General features: G+C 55.5%; 2 protein-coding genes across 5 annotated transcripts; both read left to right on the top strand.

Moving 5' to 3' along the window:
• Positions 1-730: 730 nt before the first annotated feature.
• Positions 731-20,941, top strand: HAUS7 (HAUS augmin like complex subunit 7). The gene is made up of 10 exons (XM_030933464.1): positions 731-910; positions 2,080-2,195; positions 4,512-4,579; positions 6,871-6,932; positions 12,176-12,267; positions 12,751-12,909; positions 13,038-13,137; positions 13,636-13,860; positions 14,721-14,835; positions 20,696-20,941. The coding sequence occupies exons 1-10, from the start codon at positions 803-805 to the stop codon at positions 20,764-20,766; spliced, it is 1,116 nt and encodes a 371-aa protein (XP_030789324.1). The 5' UTR covers positions 731-802; the 3' UTR covers positions 20,767-20,941.
• On the top strand, positions 14,747-24,129 carry TREX2 (three prime repair exonuclease 2). 4 transcript variants are annotated; one of them, XM_030933466.1, is made up of 2 exons: positions 14,747-14,835; positions 23,138-24,129. In XM_030933466.1, exon 2 carries the CDS (start codon positions 23,172-23,174, stop codon positions 23,880-23,882), a length of 711 nt encoding a protein of 236 aa, XP_030789326.1. In that variant the 5' UTR covers positions 14,747-14,835; positions 23,138-23,171; the 3' UTR covers positions 23,883-24,129. The 4 variants fall into 4 exon arrangements, with proteins under 4 accessions (XP_030789326.1, XP_010360063.2, XP_030789325.1 ...); XM_010361761.2 differs by lacking the exon at positions 14,747-14,835 and adding an exon at positions 21,091-22,032; XM_030933465.1 differs by lacking the exon at positions 14,747-14,835 and adding an exon at positions 21,091-22,356.
• The last annotated feature ends 670 nt before the right edge of the window (positions 24,130-24,799 follow it).

The raw sequence follows: 24,799 nt of genomic DNA, 5'->3' as shown, positions 1-24,799 counted from the left end.
CCCCAGGAGCCGTGAGGGGAGCGGGGCCCAGCATATATTATAATAGTGCTTTGCATGCGCCGGGCACTGTCCCAGGGATTCCATAGGAATTATTACCGCCTGCCATCCTCATTAGCAACCCATTGGGGAAAGTGCTCTCATTAGCTCCATTAGGTGAGGGCAAAGAGGCACAGAGAGGTTAGGTAACTGGTTCAAAGGCCCACAGCTGGTGAGTGACAAGAAATTTCCCTCTAACTATAGCGTGAGCATGGTGAAGAGAAGACAGAGCCCCGTGCTGGGAGAGGAACGCTTCAGTCCCAGTCCCATTCTGCACCCAAGGCTCCCCTTGGTCCTCCTGGGAACCAGAGTCCCCCTTAGTGGTGGCCCAGGAGAACCCGATCAAGGCAGGAGCGCCCCCTCCTGGAAGAGCCTCGCTTCGACGCGTCATCACTCCCGGCCGGCAGCAGGGGCAACGCCAGCAAGGCCAGCGACTGAGAGCCAGCTTGGCCCATTCGCCCCGCCCCCTTCCCGGTGTCCGCCCCGCCCCCTTCCCGGTGTCCGCCCCGCCCCCTTCCCGGTGTCCGCCCCGCCCGCTTCCCGGTGTCCGCCCCGCCCGCTTCCCTGTGGTCCTGCCCCTGGGTGGTGCCGGGGCGAGGGTGGGAGCCCGGGGCCCGCGCCGGCGGAGCCGCCGCCCAATGGGAAGTGTCGGTGGGGAAGGGGGTGGGCGCAGGCGGGTGGGCGGGAAGAACAGTGGAGCTTGATTGGCGGTCGTGCCGACCAGTGAGACCAGGGCGTAGGCGGGGCGCGGCTCGGAGCGCGAAACATGGCGGGGCAGGACGCTGGCTTCGGCCGCGGCGGCGACGACTACTCGGGGGACGAGGGCGACAGCAGCGTGTTCAGGGCGGCTGTGGAGGTGTTCGGGAAGCTGAAGGTGCCGCTGGCCCAGAAAGCCACTCCAGGGCAGGGGACCGGGGAGGGCCCTGCCCGAGGCCCGGGCGGGCTTGCTGCGGAAGTTCGCTGCGCCACGCGGCCACCGTCGCCAGTTCCGGCTGCGCCCTGTTTCCCCCCAACAGGGGGTGCTTGTGGATGATTCATCTTTGCTCTTTGGGGTGCCCCAGGCCTTCGCTCTTGCTGTCTCCACGGCCTGTGACTGGTAGTTGGGGCCAGCACCGCCTGTGGAACTGCAGTACCCGGGCTGGGCGCTCGGAGCAAGTGCAGACACAGAGGACGCAGGCCTGGCCTTAGGGATCTTGCGGAGTCTCGGGGGACAGATGGGCAGAGCCTCGTGCCACTCTGTCAAGTCAGTGAGACTAGGGCTTGGTGTCAGATGCCGGGGGTGATAGCTTCCAGAAGTCCTCTACAGCCCCACAGGACAGAGCCGTCACTGCAGCAGTGAGGAAAGCTGGCCCAGGAGGTCAGGGAGCTGTCCCAGGTCCCCTCGACCCGCTCGCTCCTTCCCCCAGCCACTCCCCAATCCTGTCCACGACTGGCTCAGTGGCCCCTCTCCCCTCTCCGTCAGTCCCGAAACCTAGGACTCTCTCTTAAGTCTTAGCCTCAGGCGTTGCTCCTAGGTCCTGCTGCCGCAAGAGCCCAGAGTGGGAGTACTTGAAAGAGGTGGGGTCTGCATGCTGCGGGAGATGTGGGGTTAAGAATGGGGGAACTTGAACTCTTGGCAAGATGGCAGGACATGGGTAAAGAAAAGGGTCATGGGAGCTTGCAAATGTACACTGAGGGCTGCGTGCGGTGGCCCGCGCCTGTAATCCCGCCACTTTGGGAGGCTGAGGTGGGCAGATTACCTGAGGTCAGGAGTTTGACACCAGCCTGGCCAACATGGTGAAACCCCATCTCTATTAAAAATACAAAAATTGTACAGGCATGGTGGCACTTGCTTGTAATCCCCCAGCTACTCTGGGGGCTGAGGCAGGAGAATCGCTGGAACCCAGGAGGTGGAGGCTGCAGTGAGCTGAGATCATGCCACTGCACTCCATCCAGCCTGGACGACAGAGTGAGACTCCATCTCAAAAAAGTAAATAAATAAATAAAATAAAATGATGTACACTGGGACCTTCAGTGAATATTGCTTTCCTTTTCCTTGCTTAGGACCTAAACTGCCCCTTCCTCGAGGGTCTGTATATCACAGAACCAAAGACGATTCAGGAACTGCTATGCAGCCCCTCAAAGTACCGCTTGGAGATCCTAGAGTGGATGTGTACCCGGTAATGCGTCGGTTTCTTCCTCTTCCCACCTGGGGTGTGCATGGGCGCCACCCAGCCCCACCTGGGGAAGATGGGGTTTGTGGTTACTGTGAGTAGCTGTCTTCCCAGAGGGCTCCACCTGCTAGCCTGGACCTTGGAGTGGCAGACGGCTTGTCTGGCAGCCACTGCTGGCCCTGGAGGGACCAGCCCCTGGCCTGGGAACCTGGGAGGCTGGGAGGTGAGGCAGGACTGGAGATGGCTGGGTGGAGTGTGAGGGTCTTGAGTGAGCTCCCAGGAGGAGGCTTTTGTGGGAGGGGGCGCAAATTTGCCTGACTCAGGTGGAAGCTGGGGGCACTCGGGGAACTGGGGTCACCTGCTGGCCAGAGAGGAACGGGTAGGAGGCCAAAGCCATGCCCCTCAGGTGCTTCTACAGGTTGAATGTCCCACATCCAAAATGTCTGGGGGTCGCAAGTGTTTCAGATTTCGATGTCTTCGGATTTTGGAATATTTGCATTATACTGGTTGAGCGTTCCTAATCTGAAAATCCGAAATCTCAAATGCTCCAACGAGCATCTCCTTTAGCGTCATATCAGCGATCAAAAAGTTTAGGATTTTGGAGCATTTTAGATTTTCGGATTAGGGATATTCAACCTGTAGTACTTCTGTAAGTACCAGAAACCGAATCCTTTGAAAAAGCCGCCAGGGAGCATATGATGACGTTGTCTGATTTCGGTCTGGCAAGAATTCCTTAGGTGTTTTGAGAGTCCTACAAGAGAATCAGATGGATGGGAGTTTTCCTGTGAATTTCCCATTGCCTTTCTTTGTATGTGACTGCGCCCTGTCAGCCCCATTTAGGGCCGCCTTTTCATATCCTTTCAGTAGAACCTGGAAGCTGCACCTAGTGTTGGTCCTTGGTGTGGGTTGGGGCAGAGCTTATGGAGCCCCCTGGATTGTGGAGGTCAAGGCCCTGTGGGTTTCCTTGGGGCTTCCGAGGCCTCCAGCACTTTCTGTTCCTGCTCTGCCCCCTGCTGTGATGGTGCGGTGACTTGAATAATAGCCTTTACTGAGTCTGGCTGCTTGGGCTTCTGCAGTGTGGATTTTGAGTGTGTTCAAGGTTTACTGTGCCCGGCCTTGCACAGTGCTGGGTGAGTGCCCTCTTCTTTGAGCCTTGTGCTCAGAGATGTTTCCGGCAACCCCGCTGTCAGAGCCCAGCCTCCTGGCCTCCCCCTTCCTTCCCCAACCCCACTTGCACAGAACCTGCGGTTATCTTAATAAGTCACAGAGACGAGTGGTGCTGTGGAGGCAGCCAAGCCCAGCTCGATCTCTGTTGCGGTCCTGGGGCAAGTGTGGCCTCTCCAGGGAACAGCCACCAGCCCTTTCCCACCACATGAGTCAGCAGGCTCCTAGAGTGATGGCAATGGTGAGGTGTAGCCAGACTCCGGCAGCCTAGTGGAAAGCGCCTCCTTCTTTATGAAAGGCTGCTGTGGTGGCAGGTGCCTGGGGCTCCCTGGTAGGAGCCTGTGGTCCCAGTGGCCGGAGGGATGTTTCTGGGCCTCAGTGTCATACTGGGCTTGGGGCTTGGGGCTTGGGGCTTGGGGCTGGGGGTGCAGTGCTTGGGCTGTGCTCCCCTGAAGGAGGAGACCCAGTGGAGGGCTGAGCTGTGTGTCACCTGCGGCGCTTGTCTGGGTGTTCTGGGACTTCCTACCTTCCATGCGCTGTGCATGTGGATCTGGTTTTGCCCACCAGATGGCTTTTAAGGTGCCATGCTTCTGAGCGGCCCCTGTGTGCTGCAGTCAAGGCCAGGCCTTCACTGTGCCCAAGGTGATAAGCCTCAATTGTGACCACAGACTGTCGCAGCAGGAGCCCCCACATGGCTGAAAGCAGGCCTCACAAGCCTTTTCTGCAGAGGGCCAGGTGGGAAGAAAGTGCTCCACCCTGGAGCAGTTGATGCTGACCCAGGTGAGGCCGGGGAAGGTGCCAGGAGCCCGGGGCCAGCCCTCAAAACCCACCCGCGCCGCCATGTCGAGAAAGAGCCCCGAGTGCTGGCGGCTTCCCTCTCTGCCTCTGCTGCAGCCATCTTTTTTTTGTTTTTGGTCTTGAGAAGAATTTTCATCTCAGTATCCAGATTCACATTTCCAAGGTAAACTTGCTGGAATATTCTTTCCCTAATAATTCATGGAAATGAAATCCATGTGACACAAAAGTAACCATTTTAAAGTGAGCCGTTCCGTGGCATTGAGCACATACACAGGAATTCACTTTTTCCAGCGTGTGCAGAAGGCCCAGGGGGATTTTCTGGTTGTCTCTGGCCTGACCAGCTCTGCTATTTCCCTGCAGGGTCTGGCCCTCACTGCAGGACAGGTTCAGCTCACTGAAAGGGGTCCCAACAGAGGTGAAGATCCAAGGTAGGTGGAATCTTGGTCTATTCTGAGCTTGTTCACAGCCTCCTTATTGAGTTGTGGTGCATGTTCCATTGGACCGACGTTTTCTTTTAGGTGGTACACGTGGTGTGGATGTTGCTAGAGCCTTCTTGAACCCCACCCTTTCCTAGGCATGGCAGGTGGGAGAGCTCCTCTCGCAGGGACCTAGAGCACATCAGTCCCTGCAGCGCTGGTGGCCAGAGACAGAGATTCTTGCCGATGCCAGCAGTGGTTCTGTCTTCCTGTGTCAGTGGTGTGTGACAAGCTGTCTACACGTGGCATTTCTAGGGGCGCCTGTTGCTCTCCAGTGGGACTTGCCTTGTAACCTCCTTTCCATCATTTCTTGGTAGAAACTGTACTTAACCTGGTAATGAACAGTAGATAAAGGCGAGCAAAATTGTAGTCCCCAAGTTGATGGCTAAATTTTCACCTTCATGGTGATCTCTCTAGAAGTTGGTGGAATGTCAAAGGTCAAATTTTTCATGGGCCTATGTCTATTCTGGCCACTCCAGGGTAGATAAGCTGGACCCTGGAGTCGTGATTCCTGCCCCAGCTGGCATTGCCACGTGAGTTATCTGGGGCCAGTTCTCCCTGTGCTGAGGTGGGCCAGAAGAATGAGGTGTTGTTTTAGAGCAGCTGGTGGGCAGACCTGGGCCACACAGAGGCACTGCCCTTCTCCCCGGAGCTGCCATGTCTGGTACAGTCCAGATTCTCTGACGCACACCAACACATGTGCGACCTAGCCCAGCCTTAGCCCTGACACCGCCACTCCCAGCCTGTTTTCTCTCCTGTCAAGTGGGGATGAAACCCAGTCTTGCCTACCTCATGGGAATATACTGAATGTCAGACTTGTCAGAGTGCAGGTGGGAGAGACCAGGACCAGTAGGGCGTGAGGATAGTTCAGGAATTCATCTGACAAATGGTTAAGGAGCAGCCACCACATGCGAGGTACTGTTCTGGTCCTGGGGTACAGCAGTGAGTTCCACTGCTCTCGTGGCGCTTGCATGCTAGCAGGGAGAGACAGGTGCGCGAGGGTAGGAGAATTGTCCATGCATCTGCCAGTGGGAAGCACTGGAAACAGCCAGCTGAGGGCTGAGGGATCCTGCAGGGCTTGGGGGAAGGGTGGTGCTGTCGACATAAGACGACAGGAGGGGCGGAAGCCAGCGCGGCATATGCGGAGAGGAAGAGCATGTGCACAGGGCCCCAGGTGGGCTGTGCCTGGCAGCTTGGAGGCACAACAAGGAGGCTGGTGTGGCTGGAGTGCAGGGGAGGGCAAGGAGTGAGGTTGGGAGGGGACGGGCCAAATCAGGCCAGGCCATGTGGGCCAAGGAAGGCCGAGTTCTGCTGTTGGCTGTAACGAGATCCCTGGCCCACTGTGGTGGGAATAGGGCGCCCGGGGAAGAGGCAGGGAGAACGGCGTGGGGCTCTTGCAGCAAGTGGTCCAGGTGAAAGTTTGGAGGGGAATGCAGGAGGCAGCGCTGGCCAGATCCTGGATTTGTAGGGTTGGCTGGACTCGCTGAGAGGAAGAGAGGGGTCAGGGAGGACTTGAGGATGTGGGGTTAAGAAGGTGGTGGTGGAACAGGCTTGCCTAGGCGTGCAGTTGGCATTTGTGTGGTGGTCCTGGGGTTACTGAGTGCTTCCCCACAGACACTCTGCTTACTTCCTGCAACAGACCCTCCAGGGCTAGGGGGAGGGACAGGTCTGGCATCAGCCCCAGGCTTTATGGCTCCAAGTTACTCAGAAAATGCCCTGGGCATCCTGGCGGATGTGGCTGGACGATCTGCAGTGTGCACGGCACCAGATTCCCCATGCCTGAAATGCAACAAGGCCTGCCACCCCCAGGGCTGCCGGCAGGGTGATAGCAGATGATGGCAAGGTCCTTTAGGACATGGCCAGATGGGAGCAGTGATTCCATTTGCTTTGGCCTTGTGAGGTCTTGGAGAGGGTGGCACACAGTGCACTGTAGAGGTTCCCTGACCCCTGTCCAGTCCTCAGGCAGCTGCTGGCTTCTGCTCAAAGCCAGAGTGAGTGACCCCATACCTGGGAGAGCATTGGGTACAACTCCCGATTTTCAGACAAGGAAGCTGATGCCCAGAGAGGGGTGGGGCCACTCAGCAAGAGGCAGCGCTGGCACCTGGGTGCCTTCCACCTGCCTCCTGGCCCACACTGGTCTCCTGCACTGAGTCTGGCCTGTAGGTACTGGGCTTCCCGGGTGTCTGCTGTTCGCTGCTGTCTGGGCAGGTGCCTGCTGTGATGGGCTCTTTGTGTTTCAACAGAAATGACGAAGCTGGGCCATGAGCTGATGCTGTGTGCGCCAGATGACCAGGAACTCCTCAAGGTAAGGGGGCCCCTGTCTGCTCTGCAGACGACACGCACACTTTCTGCCCTGGGCAGGGAACCTCGTGGTGCCAGCTGACGTGGGAGGATTTTCCTCCCCTAGTGCCTTTGAGGTTCCTCAGGCCCTGGGGCTGGCTGAGTGCCCGGGCGGGCTGCTTCTCTAGGCACCCCTGGGGCCAGAACTGCTGGAATCCTCTTGGGTAGACCCTGCTTGTCCCTGGGGCACAGGGGAGAGGGCAGCTGTGCAGGTAGGGGCAGATCTCTGGCTTCTGATGACCAGTGGGATGGAGAGTGTCCTGTCCTTGGTTGATTACTTCATTCTTCATTCATCCCAGCGCCTGGCTCCCAAGCCCTTGTGGCCTGAGGGTTTCTCCTGAGGTCCCTCATCTACCCCGCAGTAGGTGAAAGAAACCCCAGCACCCACATTATCGTTTCTAAATTTTGAAATAATTGTTTTTACTCGATGATTATGAGTAACGCTACTATGAACATTCTTGCATATGTTTTTTGACTGAACAGGTTTTCTTTTTTTTTATATCTGAAGAGATTTATTCATGTGACCAATGGCCTATGACATAGCCCCAGGAGGTCCTGAGAACACGTGCCCAAGGTGGTCACTTATGCAGTGGCACACTGCATAAGATGTCAATGAATACATGTGAGATGCACATTGACTGGTTGAACACGTGTTTTCAGTCCTCTTGGGTATACAGCTAGGAGTGGATTTGCTGGGTCACAGGATCACTCTGTGCTTAACTTTTTGAGGAGTCCCCAAACTGTTTTCCGCTGTGGCGGCACCATCTTCCTTTTCCAGCAGCAGTGCGGGAGAGCTCCAGTTTCTCCTCATCCTCACGGGCACTCGCTGGCATCCGTCTTGTTGATTCTAGCCACCCTGCTCGGTGTGGGGTGGTATCTCATTATGGTTTTGATTTGCATTTCCCCATGACCGATGATATGGAGTGTCTTTATGTGAGCTTGTTGGCCATTTCTGTATACGCTTTGGAAACATTTCCATATTCATGTCCTTTGCCCACTTATTAATTGGGTCACTTGTCCAGTGAAGTTTTTTTTTTTTTTTTTTTAAATTAATAGACTTAATATTTTAGGGTAGTTTTAGGTTCACAGCAAAAGTAAGCAGAAAGCGCAGAGAGTCCCCACAGGCCCCCTGCCCCACACATACACAACCTCTCCCGCCATGGACACCCTGCACACAGTGGCTCCTTTGTCACAGTCCGTGAACCAGCATGGACACATTGTCACCCGAAGTCCACATCCAGTGAGTCTTCTCTCCTGTGGTTGAGAGTCCGTGGTTCTTCACGTGCCAAGTAGTTCTCTGGACATTTTACCTATTACTTTGGCTCTGGGAGAATGTATTTTCCACACAATTTTTTTTTTTATTTTTTATTTTATTTTATTTTTTTTTTGAGGCGGAGTCTCGCTCTGTCGCCCAGACTGGAGTGCAGTGGCGCAATCTCGGCTCACTGCAAGCTCCGCCTCCCGGGTTCACGCCATTCTCCTGCCTCAGCCTCCCAAGTAGCTGGGGCTACAGGCGCCCGCCACCTCGCCCGGCTAGTTTTTTGTATTTTTAGTAGAGACGGGGTTTCACCGTGTTAGCCAGGAAGGTCTCGATCTCCTGACCTCGTGATCCGCCCGTCTCGGCCTCCCAAAGTGCTGGGATTACAGGCTTGAGCCACCGCGCCCGGCCACAATTTATATTTGTATAAATATTTGTGCTTTAGCAGGCACTTGACCTGCTTAGGTTTAAGCAGCAAGTTCAGCTGCCTCCCTCCTGTTGCCTGCGGTTCCTTCCAGCATCAGCTCTGTTTCTGCAGCCTTTGCATGGCTCTTCGGGTCCCCCCTGTGTGTGCACCACCCAGTGGTCAACCTGGGAGTCTTTGCTGGGCTTATCAAGATCAGAGCCACTCATGCACAGGTGGGCCTGAGCCCAGGCATTATAGATTTGTGGGGTCACTTTCTTGAGCTGTTTCCTCTCCACTGTCTCTTCAATACTTTCTAGTTCCCTGGGGCTCCCTTTTTCTGTTCTCCAGACATAAACCACCCACTTCCGTGACGGTGGTGGCACGGCCAGCCCCCTGCCAGTCTGCAGGAGAACTCAGAATCCTGGTGTTCCTCCCTGACCCACCTGCTGCCATTCGCTTCTCAGAGCGTGCCAGCACCTGCCCCGTGCTTTCTGCCCAGCCGCGGGAGCATTGCGCTTGCTTTATATTTCCACATTGGCATTGTGGTAAAATGCACTTTACATAAAATCTAGCATGTCAGCCATGAAAACAATTTCCTAACAGGCCCTGTGGGAGCTCGCTTCTCTCTTTTTTTTTTAATTTAAAAAATTATGGTAAAGTACACATCACCTCAATTGTACCACGTTCACCATTTTTAAGTGTGTGGTCCAGGAGCATAAGCACATTCACGGTGCTGTGCAGCCATCACCATCATCCAGCCGCGGAACTTGTTCATCTTCCCAAACTGAAACTTCGTCCTCAATTTTTAAACTGTGTTATAGCATACAATTTAGTGGTCTTTAGTACATTCACAATGTTGTATGACCACCACCTGTATCCAGTTCCACATTTTCATCACCCCGAAAAGACCCTGAACCACTGAGTAGCCACTCTCCATTCCCCACAGGCTGTGGCAGCCACTGAGTTACCATCTGTCTGTATGTCCTTGGAGTGGAGTGCTGGAATATGTGGCCTTTGGTGCCTGGCTTCCTCACTGAGCACAAGGTTTTCAAGGTTTGTCCATGTTGCAGCAGCACGTAGCAGGATTGCATTCCTTGTTATGGATAAACAAAGGAATTGGAGAATTCCGTTGGCATTATTGAGACCTAGGAGTTGAAGGAGGGAGAAAGGAGATACAGATTTAAGATCATTAGGTAGGGTCAACCCTTGTAGTCCTGAGTTTTAATTGGGAATATCAGCATGAGCCCCCAGGCTTCAAGCGATCCTCCCACCTCAGCCCTCTGAGTAGCTGGGGTCACAGGCATACACCACCACACTCAGCTAATTTTTAAAATTTTTGTAGAGACAGGGTCTTGCCATGTTGCCCAAGCTGGTCTCGAACTCCTGGGCTCAGGCGATCCTCCCGCTTTAGCCTTCCAAAGTGCTGGGATGACAGGCGTGAGCCACTGTGCCCATCCTCTTAATATATTCTTACCTTAAGGAACATATATGTATTTCCTTATCTTATGCCCTGAAAATGCCTAGAACAGTGACATCCCAGCTGTAACACAGGCGGAAACACAGAGAGCAGCAGTCACCCAAGACTTGGGTCATGTCCGAGGAACTCAGGAGCCAACTAGCAATAGTCAGAGAGGGGCCAGTGGGAGCCTCCTAAGCATAGGGGTTGCAGTAGACAGGCACACTCCACATAGGCCCAAATCCAGGTGTTCATAATGATGTTTTATGAAGTCATCAATTTGACACTAAAAACATAAGCGACAAAAGAAAAAGATCAATTGGACTTAATTAAAATGAAACACTGGTCCACCAAAGGACACCATGAAGAAAGTGAAGAGACAGAAAAACCTACAGAATGGGGGAAAATAGTTGTAAATCACATGACTGATGAGGCACTTGTATCCCAAATCTTTTAGCAACCCTTAGAACTCAATAAGAAAGACAGAAAACCCAGTTCAAAACTGGACAAAGTGTCTGAATAGACATTTCTCCAAAGAAGATGAACAAATGGCCAAGAAGCAGATGCAAACATGGCCAGCATCACTGGCCATTAGAGCAACACAAAGCAAAACCATCATGAGATGCCACTTCACACACACTAGGATGGCTAGAATCAAAAAAGGAAAGGAGGCTGGGCCTGGTGGCTCATGCCTGTAATCCCAGCACTTTGGGAGGCCGAGGCAGGAGGATCACTTGAGCTCAGGAGTTTAAGACCAGCCTGGACAACATCGTAAGACCCCATCTCTACAGAAAGTAAAAAATTAGCCAGATGTGATGGCACACCCCTGTAGTCCCAGCTACTTGGGAAGCTGAGGCAGGAGGATCACGGAGAGCCTAGGAGTTCAAGGCTTCAGTGAGCTATGATGGTGCCATTGCACTCCAGCCTGAGCAACAGAGCAAGACCCTGTTGCTTAAGAAATAAAAGGAAAATCCCAGTGCTGACCAGGATGAGGAGAGATTGGAACCCTCCTGCATTGCTGTAGGAATATAAAGTGGTGCAGCTGCTGTGGAAAAGTCTGTCAGTTCCTGAAAGATGGCAACACGGTTACCCCGTGGCCCAGCAGTTCCAGTCCCAGCTGTCCACCCAGGAGAAGTGAAAATACACATGCACACAAAATCCTATACCTGAGCGTCCATAGAAGTGTTATTCTTAATGGCCCGAAAGTGGAAAGAGCCCAAATGTCCATCTACTAGTGAATGTATAAACTAACTAGCAATAAAAAGGAAATCAACTGTTGATCTGCGCTAAGACACACGTGATCCTCGCCAGCCTCATGCTTGGTAGTGTATGATTCCATTGCTGTGTAGCATCTAGATAGGCCAGGTCAGTGCTGTGGGGACGTGGCAGCCCGCTGCCCCCAGATCACCTTGGAGCACATGATTGTGGCCAGCACCACCATGCAGGCAGTGAGCCCTCCCAGTGCCATCACCCCTGTCCTGGGTGCCCTGAGCTTCTCGCACCTGTGCTCCTGAATCTTCCTCAGTTGGATGTCATGGTGATGCCCAGTCTCTATGCTATTAACAGTGTTGCCAATTTTACCTTATCATTGCCCCCGCTTGCCATACACTGTTCTGAGGAATGCACCAGAACGGACTGGCTCAGCCAGCCGCTGGAAAGCAGGCCACCGCTCAGCCCCATCCTGTCAGCTTCATTTGTTCCCAGCGGGGACAGCAATCCTTGGAGGAGAACAGGCCTTGTCCTGGAGGTGTCCCTGTGGGCTGTGTTCTGTCACAGCAGACCCTGCTGTGTGCTGCCCGCCCACCCAGCAAGCCATGCTGTCAGCTGCACGACAGACACATGCTCTCATAGGTTTCTGCAGTGCTTGGCCCATTCCGGCATGTGGTCCCAGCATCATTACAGCCCAAGGCAGGGAGCACTTGCTAGTCCAAGACATTGCCGGGCAGGCACAGAGTCGTTGATGGGCCAGAGCCCTCCTTTCCACTGGCTCCTGGCAGGGGTGGCATGTGGGGGCAGGGGCACTGGGGGCAGCTGGTCTTGGCCTGGCTTAGGCGGAGCCGCTGAATGCCTGCGGCCTTCCTTGCCCAGGGCTGCGCCTGCGCGCAGAAGCAGCTGCACCTCATGGACCAGTTGCTTGATGCCATCCGGAACCTGACCGTTGGCTGCTCCAGTCGCTCGAGGTAAAGGTGTGGATGGCCCAGGTGGGCAGTATTCACGGGCTTCTCTTGGTCGTAGTTCTAGAGCTTTTCGGGGCCGAGGTGTCACTCCCCCTCTGATGCTGGCTGAGGTGGGACACCCTCCTTGGGAATCTGGCTGGCCAGTCGGGCCAGGCAGCGTACAGGCAAGGGGCGGCTGTGTCCCAAGGGTGCTGGCTGCTGCCCAAGGCCCTGGGGGTGAGTGTGAAGGTGGGATGTGGGACTCAGAGCAGACGGGCCAGGCACAGAGGAGGGTGAGCACCTAGGGTGCCCCATGGGTGGGTGGGTAGGCGGACAAAAATGGAGGAGCCAGGGCAGACAGATGGGGCAGGATTCCGCGCAGTGGGGCTGGTCCTGGCCTCTGGGCCTAGCCCCGATGTGCCTCTGGGGCCTTCCCTGTGGGGCTGAGGGCCTGCTGGGCCAGTGCTCTGGCCTGTGACGGTGTGGCCCTGGGGGCTGCCTTTGCAGCCTGATGGAGCACTTCGAGGACACCAGGGAGAAGAACGAGGCCTTGCTGGGGGAGCTCTTCTCCAGCCCCCACCTGCAGATGCTCCTGAATCCAGAGTGCGACCCATGGCCCCTGGACATGCAGTCCCTCCTCAACAAGCAGAGTGATGACTGGCAGTGGTATGTGCTCCTGGAGGCCTTGGCAGCAGTACCCTGGCCTGCTATCCCAGCCCTAGGCCGCTTGGTTCTGTTACTGCAGGCAACCCTGGCAGCGGTGAGTTGCAGGTGTCCCCTTTCTCTCCCTGCAGGGCCAGTGCCTCTGCCAAGTCCGAGGAGGAGGAGAAGCTGGCGGAGCTGGCCAGGCAGCTGCAGGAGAGCGCTGCCAAGTTGCATGTGCTTAGAACAGAGGTAAGGGTGCTAGCTCCTGGGAGAGGGAAGCTTGGAGGCAAGGCCCTGCTTTGTGACCTCCTTCAGCACGTGAGGCTTAAGTGAGGTTGCTTGTGCACTGGGCCTGACATGTTCTAGAATACTGTGGTGCTCATTCCGTGGGGAGGTGAGACGTGGGTGCTGTGGCTGGGGGAAGGGATCAGCCTCAGGTATTGGGCGGTGCCCACGCCTGAGCACATTGCCATGTGCCTTGCCGCATGTGGTCCTCCTGGCAGCCCTTGACCTGGCCTCTGTTTGATTGTGGAGGAGACCGGGGCCCACGGGAGAGTGAGTGACGGGGCTGAGGCTGGGAGCCAGAAGGTCTTGCCCTGGCTTGAGTTGCTCGGTACGGTTTCCCTGTCTCCCTGTTTCTGGAAGCTTTCTTCCTTGCCCTGATTGTGCAGTGTCTGAGGTGAGGGCTGATGGCAGCCTGGCTGGCAGGCAGGGCAGCCTCGAGGGACTCTGCCTCTGGCTTTGCAGTACTTTGCACAACACGAGCAAGGGGCCGCTGCGGGCACAGCCGATGTCAGCACCCTAGACCAGAAGCTGCGTCTGGTCACCTCCGACTTCCACCAGCTAATCTTGGCTTTCCTCCAAGTCTATGACAACGAGCTGGGCGAGTGCTGCCAGCGCCCAGGCCCTGACCTTCATCCGTGTGGTCCCATCATCCAGGCCACGCACCAGAATCTGACTTCCTACAGCCAAGTAAGGGTCCCTTCCCCACCCCTCTTACTGCCCCCCTCCCCTGTTCACTCAGAGCTTATATCCTGCTTGGGCTCAGGGGCCTCAGTAGTCCCTGACGAGGGACCACAGGGCAGGACCAGGGGCTGAGAGGAGCTGGGCTGGGCTGGGCTCCCTGCGGGCCAGTGGCGTGGCAGGGCTCTGGGCCCCTCAGTGGGCTGGGGCAGGTGCTGCTTCTGGTCCGTGGACCTGCCCATCTCAGTGCCTGCCTGTCTGCCCATGAGCCTGCTCAGACAGGACGGGAGGAAGCAGGCTCATCAATGTTTGCTTGTTTTGTTGTTCCACATGTGAGATCCCCAGAGGCCAACCTAAAAAGCCGGCTTTAGTTATGATGACTACGGTTGTTATATGCGCAACTCTGCCCTTGGCTCAAGGATTCCGTGATGTTTATTTTGTTTTTTTAACTGAGAGGCTCCAAGCCTTCCAACTTCTAACTGGCTGGTCCTGTGAGACTCCTCGATCAGGGATGGTGAGGCCACAGGCCTCTCCTGTCCATTTTTCTTGGGACATTTATTTTCCCACCTTGCCAGTTGCTGGGGCTGGGAGGACATGCAGTGCTGGCTGGCGTGTCCCTAGGCATCGAGGGTTGCTAGAGTGACATGATAGTGTGGCATCCCCGCTGGGCCAGGAAGAGGGGACTCAGGTCTGAGAACTCTGATTGGTGACTTTCCTGCTGGGAGTTCTGTCCCTTACCCTTGGCTGTCTTTTGGGTGAGTGCCACCTGATCGTTGTGAACGGGGGTGGGAAGCAGGAGATGCCATCGCTAGGTGAGACTAGCGGCATTTAGTGCCCGCTCGCTCGCTTGCTCCCTCCCTCCCCTCCAGCTGCTGCAAGTGGTCGTGGCAGTTGCTGACACCTCTGCGGAAACCGTGGAGACGGTGAAGAAGCAGCAAGACGAGCCCATCTGCTGGGGCGGCAGCAGCTCCGTCATGAGTCTAGGTATGTGGCCACCCTCCTGGCCCTCTGCCTGGGGCTGCCCCATGCGCAGGCTCCCTTTTCTGTGCTCCACTAACCCTGGAGGAGCATTTGGGGACCGGCCCCTTCTTTTGTTTTTCATTTTCTAGTGCATGTTTTCCTTCACTTGAAAAAATGCTTTCAGTGGATTATCAAATGAAAACACTCATCGTAGAAAATTGGGGTAACCCAGTAATAGAAAATGTGAAGTAAATGATAGCAAATGCCTGAATGGAATAGTATTTGACAATTAAAAATGTTACTTGGGCCAGGCGTGGTGGCTCATGCCTGTAATCCCAGCACTTTGGGAAGCGGAGGAGGATGGACCACTTTGAGCCTAGGAGTTTCAGATCAGCCTGGGCAACATGGCAAAACTGCGTTTCTACTAAAGTACAGAAACTAGCTGGGCATGGTGGCATGCACCTGCAGTCTCAGCTACTTGGGAGGCTGAGGTGGGAGGGTCACTTGAGCCCACGAGAGGGAAGTTGCAGTGAGCCGAGATCACGCCACTGTACTCCAGCCTGGGTGACAAACTCTGTCTTTAAAAAAAAAAAAAAAAAAAAAGTTAAGGAAAATGGGAAAATACTTATAATGAGGGCCATCTTCCCAGAGTTGATTTTTGCATATGGAGTGAGGTGTGGGGGTCCAGTTTCCTTGTATCCTATATGGATACACATTTGTCGCAGCACCATTGACTGGAAGTCACTCTTTCTCTCATTGATCTACAATACCATCACTCTTGCTAATTATTAAGTATCCATGCATTATGTGTGGGCTTCTGGGCTCTTCTCTGTTCTATTCCTTTTTTTTTTTTTTTTTGCTATCCCTGCACTAATACCACATTTCAGGGGGCTAGAAAATAAAATAAACAGCAAAATAAACCCAAAGAAAGAAGGTAAAGCCAGTTTTCTACCTCTTCTAATTTATTTTTTAAATAACAGATCTACTGAATTCAAATTCATATAACATAAAATCTGTCCTTTTAAAAGTGTACAATTTCATGGTCTTTAGGATATTCACAGAGTTGTGTAACCATCCTCTCATCACTATCTGAGTCCAGAACATTTTTATCACTCCCAAAAGAAACCCCACATGATTAGCAGCCAACCCCCATCCCTCCCTAGCCTCAACTCCTGGCAACCAGTGTCATAGAGATGCTGTCTGTCTCTATGGATTTGCCTGTGCTGGACATTTCCTATAAATGGAATAACAATGTGTGGCCTTTTGTGTTTCGTGTCTTTCACTGAGCATAAAGTTTTGTAAAGGTTATCCACATAGTTCATTCCTTTTCATGGTTGAATAATATTTGATGGTGTGGATATACTACATTTTGTTGTAGTTGGTAGACGTGGGTTTCTACTTTTTGGCTATGTACATTGTAAGTCTTTGTGTGAACATATTTTTCTTTTTCTTTTTCTTTCTTTTTTTTTTGGAACGGAGTCTTGCTCTGTCACCCAGGCTGGAGTGCAGTGGTGCAATCTCAGCTCACTGCAACCTCCACCTACTGGGTTGAAGTGATTCTGCCTCAGCCTCCCGAGTAGCTGGGATTACAGGCACCCACCACCACGCCTGACTAATTTTTGTATTTCTAAGTAGAGATGGGGTTTTGCCATGTTGGCTAGGCTGGTCTCAAACTGCTGACCTCAGGTAATCCATCTGTGTTGGCCTCCCAAAGTACTGGGATTATAGGCATGAGCCACCGCGCCCAGCCTCTTTAACTCTGTTTTTTAAAGTTATTTTTTAAGTGGTTGCCTTTAGAATTACAGTTAGCACCCTAACTGAAAACAGTCTAGTACCAAATTAATTTCAATAGTATACAAAAACTTTTTCCTATTAAAGCAAAATATGTTAGTGTTAGGTATTTTTGGTTATACCATTTTAATTCCCTTGTTTCTTTAACACTTTTTTAAAAAGTTATTTTTAAGCGGTTACCCTTAGAATTGCATTTAGCATCCTAACTGAAAACAGTATATTACCAAACTAATTTCAATTGTATACAAAAACTTTGCTCATTAGAATGAAGCTATATTAAATGTGTATATTTGTACACATTTTCATATTTATCAGTGTTGTTACCTTTATTGGAGTTCTTTATTTCCTCATGTGAATTTGTGTTGCTATCTCGTGTCCTTTCATGTCAGCCTGGAGGCCTACCTTTAGTATTTCCTATAGGGAAGGCTCACTAGTGATGGACTCCCTCATTTTTTATCTGGGAATGTCTTCATTTCTCCTTCATCTTTGAAGGATAGTTTTGCTGAATATAGAATTCTTCTGTACTTTGAATGTGTCATTTCAGTGTCCTCTGGCTGCCAAAGCTTCTGATGTAAAGCCAGCTGGTATATGATGAGTCTCTTCACTTTCTTTTCAAAATTCTGTTGGTCCCTGGCTTTGGACACTTTGATTGTAATGTGTCTTCGTGTGAATCACTGTGAATTTATTACATTGGGAGCTTTTTGAGCTTTGTAGATGTGTCATTCATGTTTTTCATCAACACTCAGCCAGGCAGTTGACAGCTGTTTCTCCTTCACGTCTTGCTTGCTCAGAACCTCAAGGTCAGCCAGAGGTGAGAGCTCAGGGCCTTCTCAGGTCTCTCTCTCTCTGGGATTTTCACAGCCCGGCACACGCACATGGTCTTCCAGATTCCAAGGACTGTGCAAGAGCTTTGCAGAGCCTTTGTGGACCTCTGATTCTCCAGCCCCGCCTTCTGAGCTTCTTGTTTAGTCTCTTGTTTGCCCCGGCTATTATGCACTGCCTCAGGCAGCAGCAGCTAAAGCATTTGCTGTAAATGTTTTCCACTGTTGCACCCCCAGTTAGTGGTTTCAGGTCCATAGCCTCTGAGTCCTCGTTTTGGAGACTGTCTTTGAATGAACCCTCCAGCCAACTGTCTCCTCGGAGAGCCAGGCTTCTCACTGCTCTTAGCCTCGGCACATATCTGCCCCATGTATACCAGGCCCTGAGGAGTCTCTTCTTGCCGATTGAACTGCAACAGAACCCTCCACTTTAAAATTTATTATAGCGTTTATCCTAATCACCACTGTCACTATGACTCTCTCCCCAGTTTTTATAATTGCTGTTAGTAAACTGCTTATAATCTATGCCATCATTCTTATAATTGGTATTCTTAACAGTGTGCCATCTCACCTGTGACTGTGGCACCATAGGACTGGTGGCAGGTCTTGCCTTTCAGAAAAGCCCTTTATAGCGTCTTGGCTAAGATCAAGTGTAGTGTCTGTTCTTACCAGAAAGGCACCCTTTGCATCCAGGCTGTGTGAACTGGGCAGTGCGTTGTGTACAGGGAAGTGTCTGTTCACCCTCGAGCCCCAGCCACCTCGGGGGTCTGGAGAGACGCCAGGGGAGTGGGCCCAGGGCGGGCATCGGCCTCTCTTGGGGCTTTCAACTCAGCTCTCATCAGTTCAGCATCCTGATTTGGTTTGAGATGAATTCTTAGTGTCTGGACACATCAGAGAAAGGGTCAGCATCAAATCCACGCCAAAGGCCACTCAGGACAGTTCTTTACTTGTCCCGTTTCCCATCTGACCCCTTGAGGACCCTGGTCTCAATGGCCCTCCTCCCATTGTGGAAGGCCTGTGTTTCTGTGCTGTTTCCCCTCCCAGCAATCTGCATGCCCGCAGCCAGGCTCTGTTGGAGGTGTGGCACCACCTATGAAGTGAGGAGCAGCCGGTGTGACTTCTGGGCTCTTGCCGGGGGCGTGGCCTGTTGTGAGTTGGGAGGGCCTTGGCACTGTGGTTCAGCACCACCCACCAGGAGTCGCCCCCCAGGCTTCCTGAAACCTCACTGCCATGAAAACATCAATGTATTTGGAAACCAAAGCAATATTGTCAGTGCAAGAATGGGGCAGGAGAGTTGAGGGTACCAACAATGGAGAGATGCCACCGACCCTGGAAGTGGTGACGGGCTCAGCGGGCGAGGAAGGCGGCAGCCGAGAGGACAGCCCAAGGGGCAGCGGGGTGCCGGGGATGGGGCAGTGGCGAGCAGGTGGAAGCAGAGGGCACAGGTGAAGCAGGTCTGGAGAGGGCCACCTGCATGGGGTGGTGGCCCCGGCGAGACCCTAGCCTGTTCTTCTGTGAAGAAAATGATGGAAATGAATAAGCAAACCAGCTCCCAAGCTGCTGGCCCGGCCCCCACAGAGCCTGAGCGGCTCCTAGCTCGGCTCTTGATGTGGCTGATGTGGCTGACGGCAGCCCGGGTGAAGCCTACCTTTTCGCAGTCTCTGAGGGTCCATGGGCAAGAGCTGACTCCTGCCTCACCTCTGTGGAACTCCTCCAAACTGTCCTCTGGAGAGATACCCCACAGGCAATGGCTCCACCACAGCGGACCAGGTGGAGTGGCAGCTACCCAGATCCTCTCCCCAGCCGCGGTGGCTCGAAAAGCAGCCCCATACAGGAGAGAAGGAAGCCCTGGATGAGCAGGAAATCTGACCCAAAGGACTTTCCGACACTATTGAATACACTCAGTGCGACATCCAGACGTGCCTGGACAGCTGTGAAAACCCAGCCACAAGGAGACTAGAAACGAAATGAGGCTGGGATCTCTAAGAAGAGAGAAAAGAGACAGAAAAACCAGCACAAAGATCAGTGTCGTGCAGGCCCCAGCCAGGCACAGGGTCTCCAGGACAGGGGGCAGGGGAGATGGAGGGCAGGGCTCCGGAGGAGGCGGGCACACAGAACAAGCCAGGTGAGTGCAGGTGCTGAGCACAGGGCGGGTGGGACCCACCTCCTGCCATCTGGAGTACAGGGGCCGAGGGCTGGGGCCAAAGCTTCGGGAGAGACGACCTGTGGCCTCAGGAGCAGCCAGGATGCCTTACAAGCACTGAGGGCCCTGCACACCCGGCCTTGGGCTCTGGACCCTGCCAAGCTCTGCACCAAGAGTGAGGGCAGAGCAGGAAGGCTGGGATGGAGGTCTAGACGATTTGATAAGGGCAGATGCCACATGAGGGACACAGTCTGGAGCCTAGGAAAACAGTCTAGAGCAGTGCGCATTGCGGCAGGAAGCCCCTTAGCTGGGATGCCACTGGAAGCTGATGGCTAGTGGAGAGGGTCCTGGGGCAATTCCAGGCGGGCTGAGCACATTCCCCAGCTCAGTGTCACCCCGAGGCACACCCCATGATTCCTGAGCTTCAGAGTCACCCTTGGGATGGGCAGAGGATGACAAATTCAGGGTTCACAGCACCTAATGTCAATGCTAATGACCTCAACATGTAAAAGGCAAAGTGTAGCTGATAGTGGGGCCATGGATGGGGAGTGGACAGGCAGGGCAGGTGAGGGGCTGTGTCGTCCTCCTCTGTCTGCTGGGGGAGGGGGATGATGGCCATGGTCTAGGGTTGGCGACTGAGAGGCAGATGTGGTTACGGCAGATAAGGTGCAGTGCAGTCACCACGCTCGCCATCCGATTGGGCAGCCAAGGCCTTAGGGCTGTCTGTGTGATTGGGTTTGTTGTGTGTGCAGTTATCCATCTGATTAATACTGAACGTGCCACTGAAGTCAGGACAGTCCCTGCCTCCTCACTGTGTGCCATATGCTGCCCCTGGGACTCGGGGGGCAAGGGGCAGGTGGGTGGGGGCACAGCTGGGTCAGCAGACCCTGGCCTGGGTCTCGGAACTGTGCTGCGGTTGGTGTGACCCAGCCCAGGGCTCTCAAGCTCCTGGCCTGGCCCCCACAGAGCTTGAGCAGCTCCCAGTTTGGCAGTGCCTGTCCCTTCCCTGCCGTCCTGGTGGTAGCTGGGGCTCAAGGAGGATCAGCTGAGGACATGTGCCTTGGGCGGTGGGCAGGAGGCACCTCGCCTCTTGCGCCAGGCTCGCTTTCCTGTTGGTTTCTTTCCTCTGCAGCTACCAAGATGAATGAACTAATGGAGAAATACAAAGTCTTCAGTGATGGCCCATGCAAAAGCACAGGATAGTGGGGGCAGGAAGCCCTCTCCCAAGATCGAGTTGGCCGAGGATGGATGAATGTGGCAGCAGAAGCCGTTGCAGCCCCAAGTTGTGCTCTAGGCAGGGGCCTTTGGCCCCTTTGGGGACAGAGAGACAAGATGGGCGGTTTGATTTGGACACAAAGAAAGCCTCGGTTTCTAAGCAGCCTCCTTCAGCCTGCTTTCTGCTTCTGCAGCTCCGCGTCTCTCTTCTTCCCCCCAGCCTGAGCTGCTCAGGTGGCCCAGGTCTGGGCAGGCTGGCCAAGGCCTTCCTCTCATCTTGGCGGGCCTGGGCTGTGTCCTCTTCCTGTGGCTTCACTCCTCCCTGCTGTTGCCAGCCACTTGCAAGCAGAGACCCCACTGCTGCCTCCCCTGGCTGGCCTCAGGGTCCTGTGTGAGACGCACCCCTCAGCCGCCCTCCTTGAGTGCTCCTGGATCCCACACGGGGTACCTGTTTCCTGCTCCTCCCTGGCTGGGCACTCAGCTCTGGGCTGGGGAATTTAGCCTGACTGGTTGTCCAGGAAGATGCTATCTGGGTTTCCCAGGGTGACCCAGTATCTCCCTGAGGAGTGTGCCTGTCACAGCTGCCTCCCTCCCTGCGAGCACTGGAACAGGCACAACTAGTGGGGCCTCTGCCTCTTTGGGGCCATTGTTGCACCTGCTGCTGCCCGCCCCACTCTGCTCCTTCCTGGTACCATCTCCTTTGCTTCCCCAAGGTCCCTGTGGGCACACAAGGCAAGGAGGCCAGAAGGAGCCAGGTGCCAGACCCCCTCCATCCCAGTTGCCTGAGGCATCCCCCAGCCACCGCTGTAAGAGGTGGGAGGCCAGGCAGGCCTGTGGTCACCACGGTCCAGGTGCACCACCTGATTTACAGGCCAAGGGACTCCTCTTGGTCACCTCTCTGTGCCCCCAGCATGGGGCTGGCCCTGCCGTGCACCCACCACCAAGGGTTTCCTCCAGAATGAAGTCTTCAGGGCACCACCCCTCCCAGGACTGGGAAGGACCTGGTGCCTCTTGCCTGGAGTGGGGTGGGCAGGATGGGTCCCCGAGACGGGGGTCTGCAGGACTGGGCTTTGCTCCTCCTGTAGTCCCCGGTGCTCCCGGCCCACCCCTAACGTTGCTTGTCTCTGCACAGCTCCCAGGCCACGCTCATCTCCCTTCCCCAGCAGCCGCTGTTAGGTGCACGGTAGACATGATGAAGCGACGTCCTTAAAGCAGCGTCTCCCCTTCGCAGTGGGAAATGAGCCGGCAAGCTGTGTGAGCTGGGGTGGGCGATGCGTGGGCAGCCCCGAGGCTGCCCCATCCCTAGGTTTTGGGGGAGAACCCCATTCCCCTTTGGAGGCTGAGCACGGCATGTGTGGGCACCTTGTTCATACTCCAGAGCTTGCTTCATCCCCATGAGCAGCACCTGATCTCCAGTGACAGGGGAGACTGAGGCCTGGCAGAGAGGACCTGCTGCCTTTGTGTGACTGGCCCCAGGCCTGTCAGGCCTGGCAGCCACAGCCTGGCTGGGTGGAGGTTACTGCCTTCTGCACCACTCTGGCTTCCTCCCTGTGCCTGTGAAGAGCTCCTGGAGTCTGCGTGCGTCCCGGGGCCTGCTTCCTAATCTGTAAACATGGGGCGTGTGTCCCAGTGGCTGTGAGCTAGCGAGGGGGCGGAGAGCAAGCCGGCTGCGCAGGTCCTGCAGCCCCAGGCCTCATTGTTGGCCAACAGGCAGCTGGGGGCGGGCCGCCGCTGCTGATTAAAGGCCGCCTGGAGCAGCCTATGTGGCGACAGGTGCCCATAAGCCCAGGAAGCCGGTCAATGCCCGCCCCAGGTAAGCTGGTGCGGTGGGGTTGGCAAGGACAGTCGCCCCAGGAACCTGGGGGCAAGCAGGCAGAGGCCAGCTCGGGGCCAACACCTGTGTGCCAGGGACAAGGCCGGGGAGCTCGAGCCCAGGGCGAGCTGGGCGCACTGCATGGGCTCTTTTGGGTGGCTGCTTGCCTGCTTCCCCGCAGCTGGTTCCAGGGCTGGAGACCCAGCGTGCTATGCCCCAGGTTCCCAGCCAAGGCATTCCGGTGAAGGGGCTGGACCCCGCCGAGGCGTGGTCCCTGAGCTGCCTCTGCCTCTCCCAATCCCTGCTGGGGACTGTGGCTGGAGGCAGGCAGTAGAGCGCTCGGAGGCCTGCCTTTTCTGTTCGGTAGGGTGGCAGGAGTGGGGCTGATGCTCCCAGAGCCAAAGGTCACAGGCGCTGTGGTTGGGGGGTGACAGGAAGTGAGCCCCAGAAGGGTCAGAGCTTTGGCTAGGGGGAGGGTGGTACACAGCAGGGCCCGGGCGAACCCCTCTCTCCAGTCCTCAGAGTTTGTGCCTCTCGCTCTGGCAGTTTGAGGCCTGGCTATCCCCGTGGGAACATCACCATGTCCGAGGCATCCCGGGCTGAGACCTTTGTCTTCCTGGACCTGGAAGCTACTGGGCTCCCCAGCATGGAGCCCGAGATTGCTGAACTGTCCCTCTTTGCTGTCCACCGCTCCTCCCTGGAGAACCTGGAGCGCGACGAATCTGGTGCCCCAGTACTGCCCCGGGTCCTGGACAAGCTCACGCTGTGCATGTGCCCAGAGCGCCCCTTCACCGCCAAGGCCAGCGAGATCACTGGCCTGAGCAGCGAGGGCCTGGCGCGGTGCCGGAAGGCTGGCTTTGATGGTGTCGTGGTGCGGATGCTACAGGCCTTCCTGAGTCGCCAGGCAGGGCCCATCTGCCTTGTGGCCCACAATGGCTTTGATTATGATTTCCCCCTGCTGTGTGCCGAGCTGCGGCGCCTGGGTGCCCGCCTGCCCCGGGACACTGTCTGCCTGGACACACTGCCGGCCCTGCGGGGCCTGGACCGTGCCCACAGCCACGGCACCCGGGCCCGAGGCCGCCAGGGTTACAGTCTTGGCAGCCTCTTCCACCGCTACTTCCAGGCAGAGCCAAGCGCGGCCCACTCAGCGGAGGGCGATGTGCACACTCTGCTCCTGATCTTCCTGCATCGTGCCACAGAGCTGCTCGCCTGGGCGGATGAGCAGGCCCGTGGGTGGGCCCACATCGAGCCCATGTACTTGCCGCCCGATGACCCCAGCCTGGAGGCCTGAGCACCAGGGCCACCTCCTGTGCCACAGGCAGCGCCAGTCTCCACCATTCAGCCGGCCTCTACCACCCCCGGCTCCTCCTATCTGGGCAGCCTCAGGTCTGTGCACCTGCCAGGCCTTCCCTGGCTGCCTGACCAGCCACAGAGCCCTGGATTCCTCTCCAGGCCCTGCTTCCAGGGCCGTGCTCTCCCGGCTAGCCTGTATGCCCAGCAGAGTTTGCTGTTTCCCAATAAACATTGCCAACTGCTCACCCTCTGACTCACTGGCCAGATACTAGGGGCTGGACTCCCTCGACCCCTGCTGAGCAGGGCCAGGCGGTGAGCCATGCCAGGGGCCAGCACAAGACCTCCAGGGCCGCCTCCCTATGGCCTCTTCCCGCGATGAGGTCTGCGGGTGGCTGGGTGGGGAGACGTCAAGCTCTTGGTTTGGTGTGAGGGCTGATGGGTTTCGGCTGTGGGCTGAGTGCGGCTGGGGGCTGCATTGTCATCCCAGAGGCCCAAAGAAGCCATGAGTAGGGACTTAAGCCCACAGAGCCGGCCACCTGCCTGGGCACAAAGCTCAGCTGCAGTGCTCACCCGCCGTGGGACCTGGAGTCTCTGTCCCTGCTCTGTGAAGTGGTAACAGGGTAAAGTGTTAAGAAACAGGGTGCTGGGGAAAAGGGAGGTGCCCCCACATGCGGGCATGCACATGTACATGCTGAGGGCTCTGAGGGTGCATGGAGCAGAGGTGGGGTGGCTGGTGCTGTGAGGGTGACACTGGAAGGGAGCCTATCTTGCACCCCGTGTCCCCCTAGGGCCAGGAGGCCGCTCAGTGGGAGGGCAGCTTCTGCCCACCACACTGCGCTTTGGGTTCCCTGCTAACCTACTTCAGGGGCCCCACCCTGAGGCACTCCCAGTCTTGTGGGGAGGCCTCATGGGTGG

The sequence above is a fragment of the Rhinopithecus roxellana genome, chromosome 7, assembly GCF_007565055.1.
Source record: "Rhinopithecus roxellana isolate Shanxi Qingling chromosome 7, ASM756505v1, whole genome shotgun sequence".
Classification (NCBI taxonomy): Eukaryota; Metazoa; Chordata; class Mammalia; order Primates; family Cercopithecidae; genus Rhinopithecus; species Rhinopithecus roxellana.
This window is presented reverse-complemented; position numbering and strand designations above follow the sequence as displayed.

What these genes read in the sequence shown, in the direction of transcription:
- HAUS7 (XM_030933464.1), top strand. Translation starts at nt 803, where the DNA reads ATGGCGGGGCAGGACGCTGGCTTCGGCCGCGGCGGCGACGACTACTCG. An exon ending in GGCTGCTCCAGTCGCTCGAG is followed by an intron (nt 12,268 to 12,750) that starts GTAAAGGTGTGG and finishes CTGCCTTTGCAG; the next exon opens with CCTGATGGAGCACTTCGAGG. An exon ending in ATCTGACTTCCTACAGCCAA is followed by an intron (nt 13,861 to 14,720) that starts GTAAGGGTCCCT and finishes CCTCCCCTCCAG; the next exon opens with CTGCTGCAAGTGGTCGTGGC.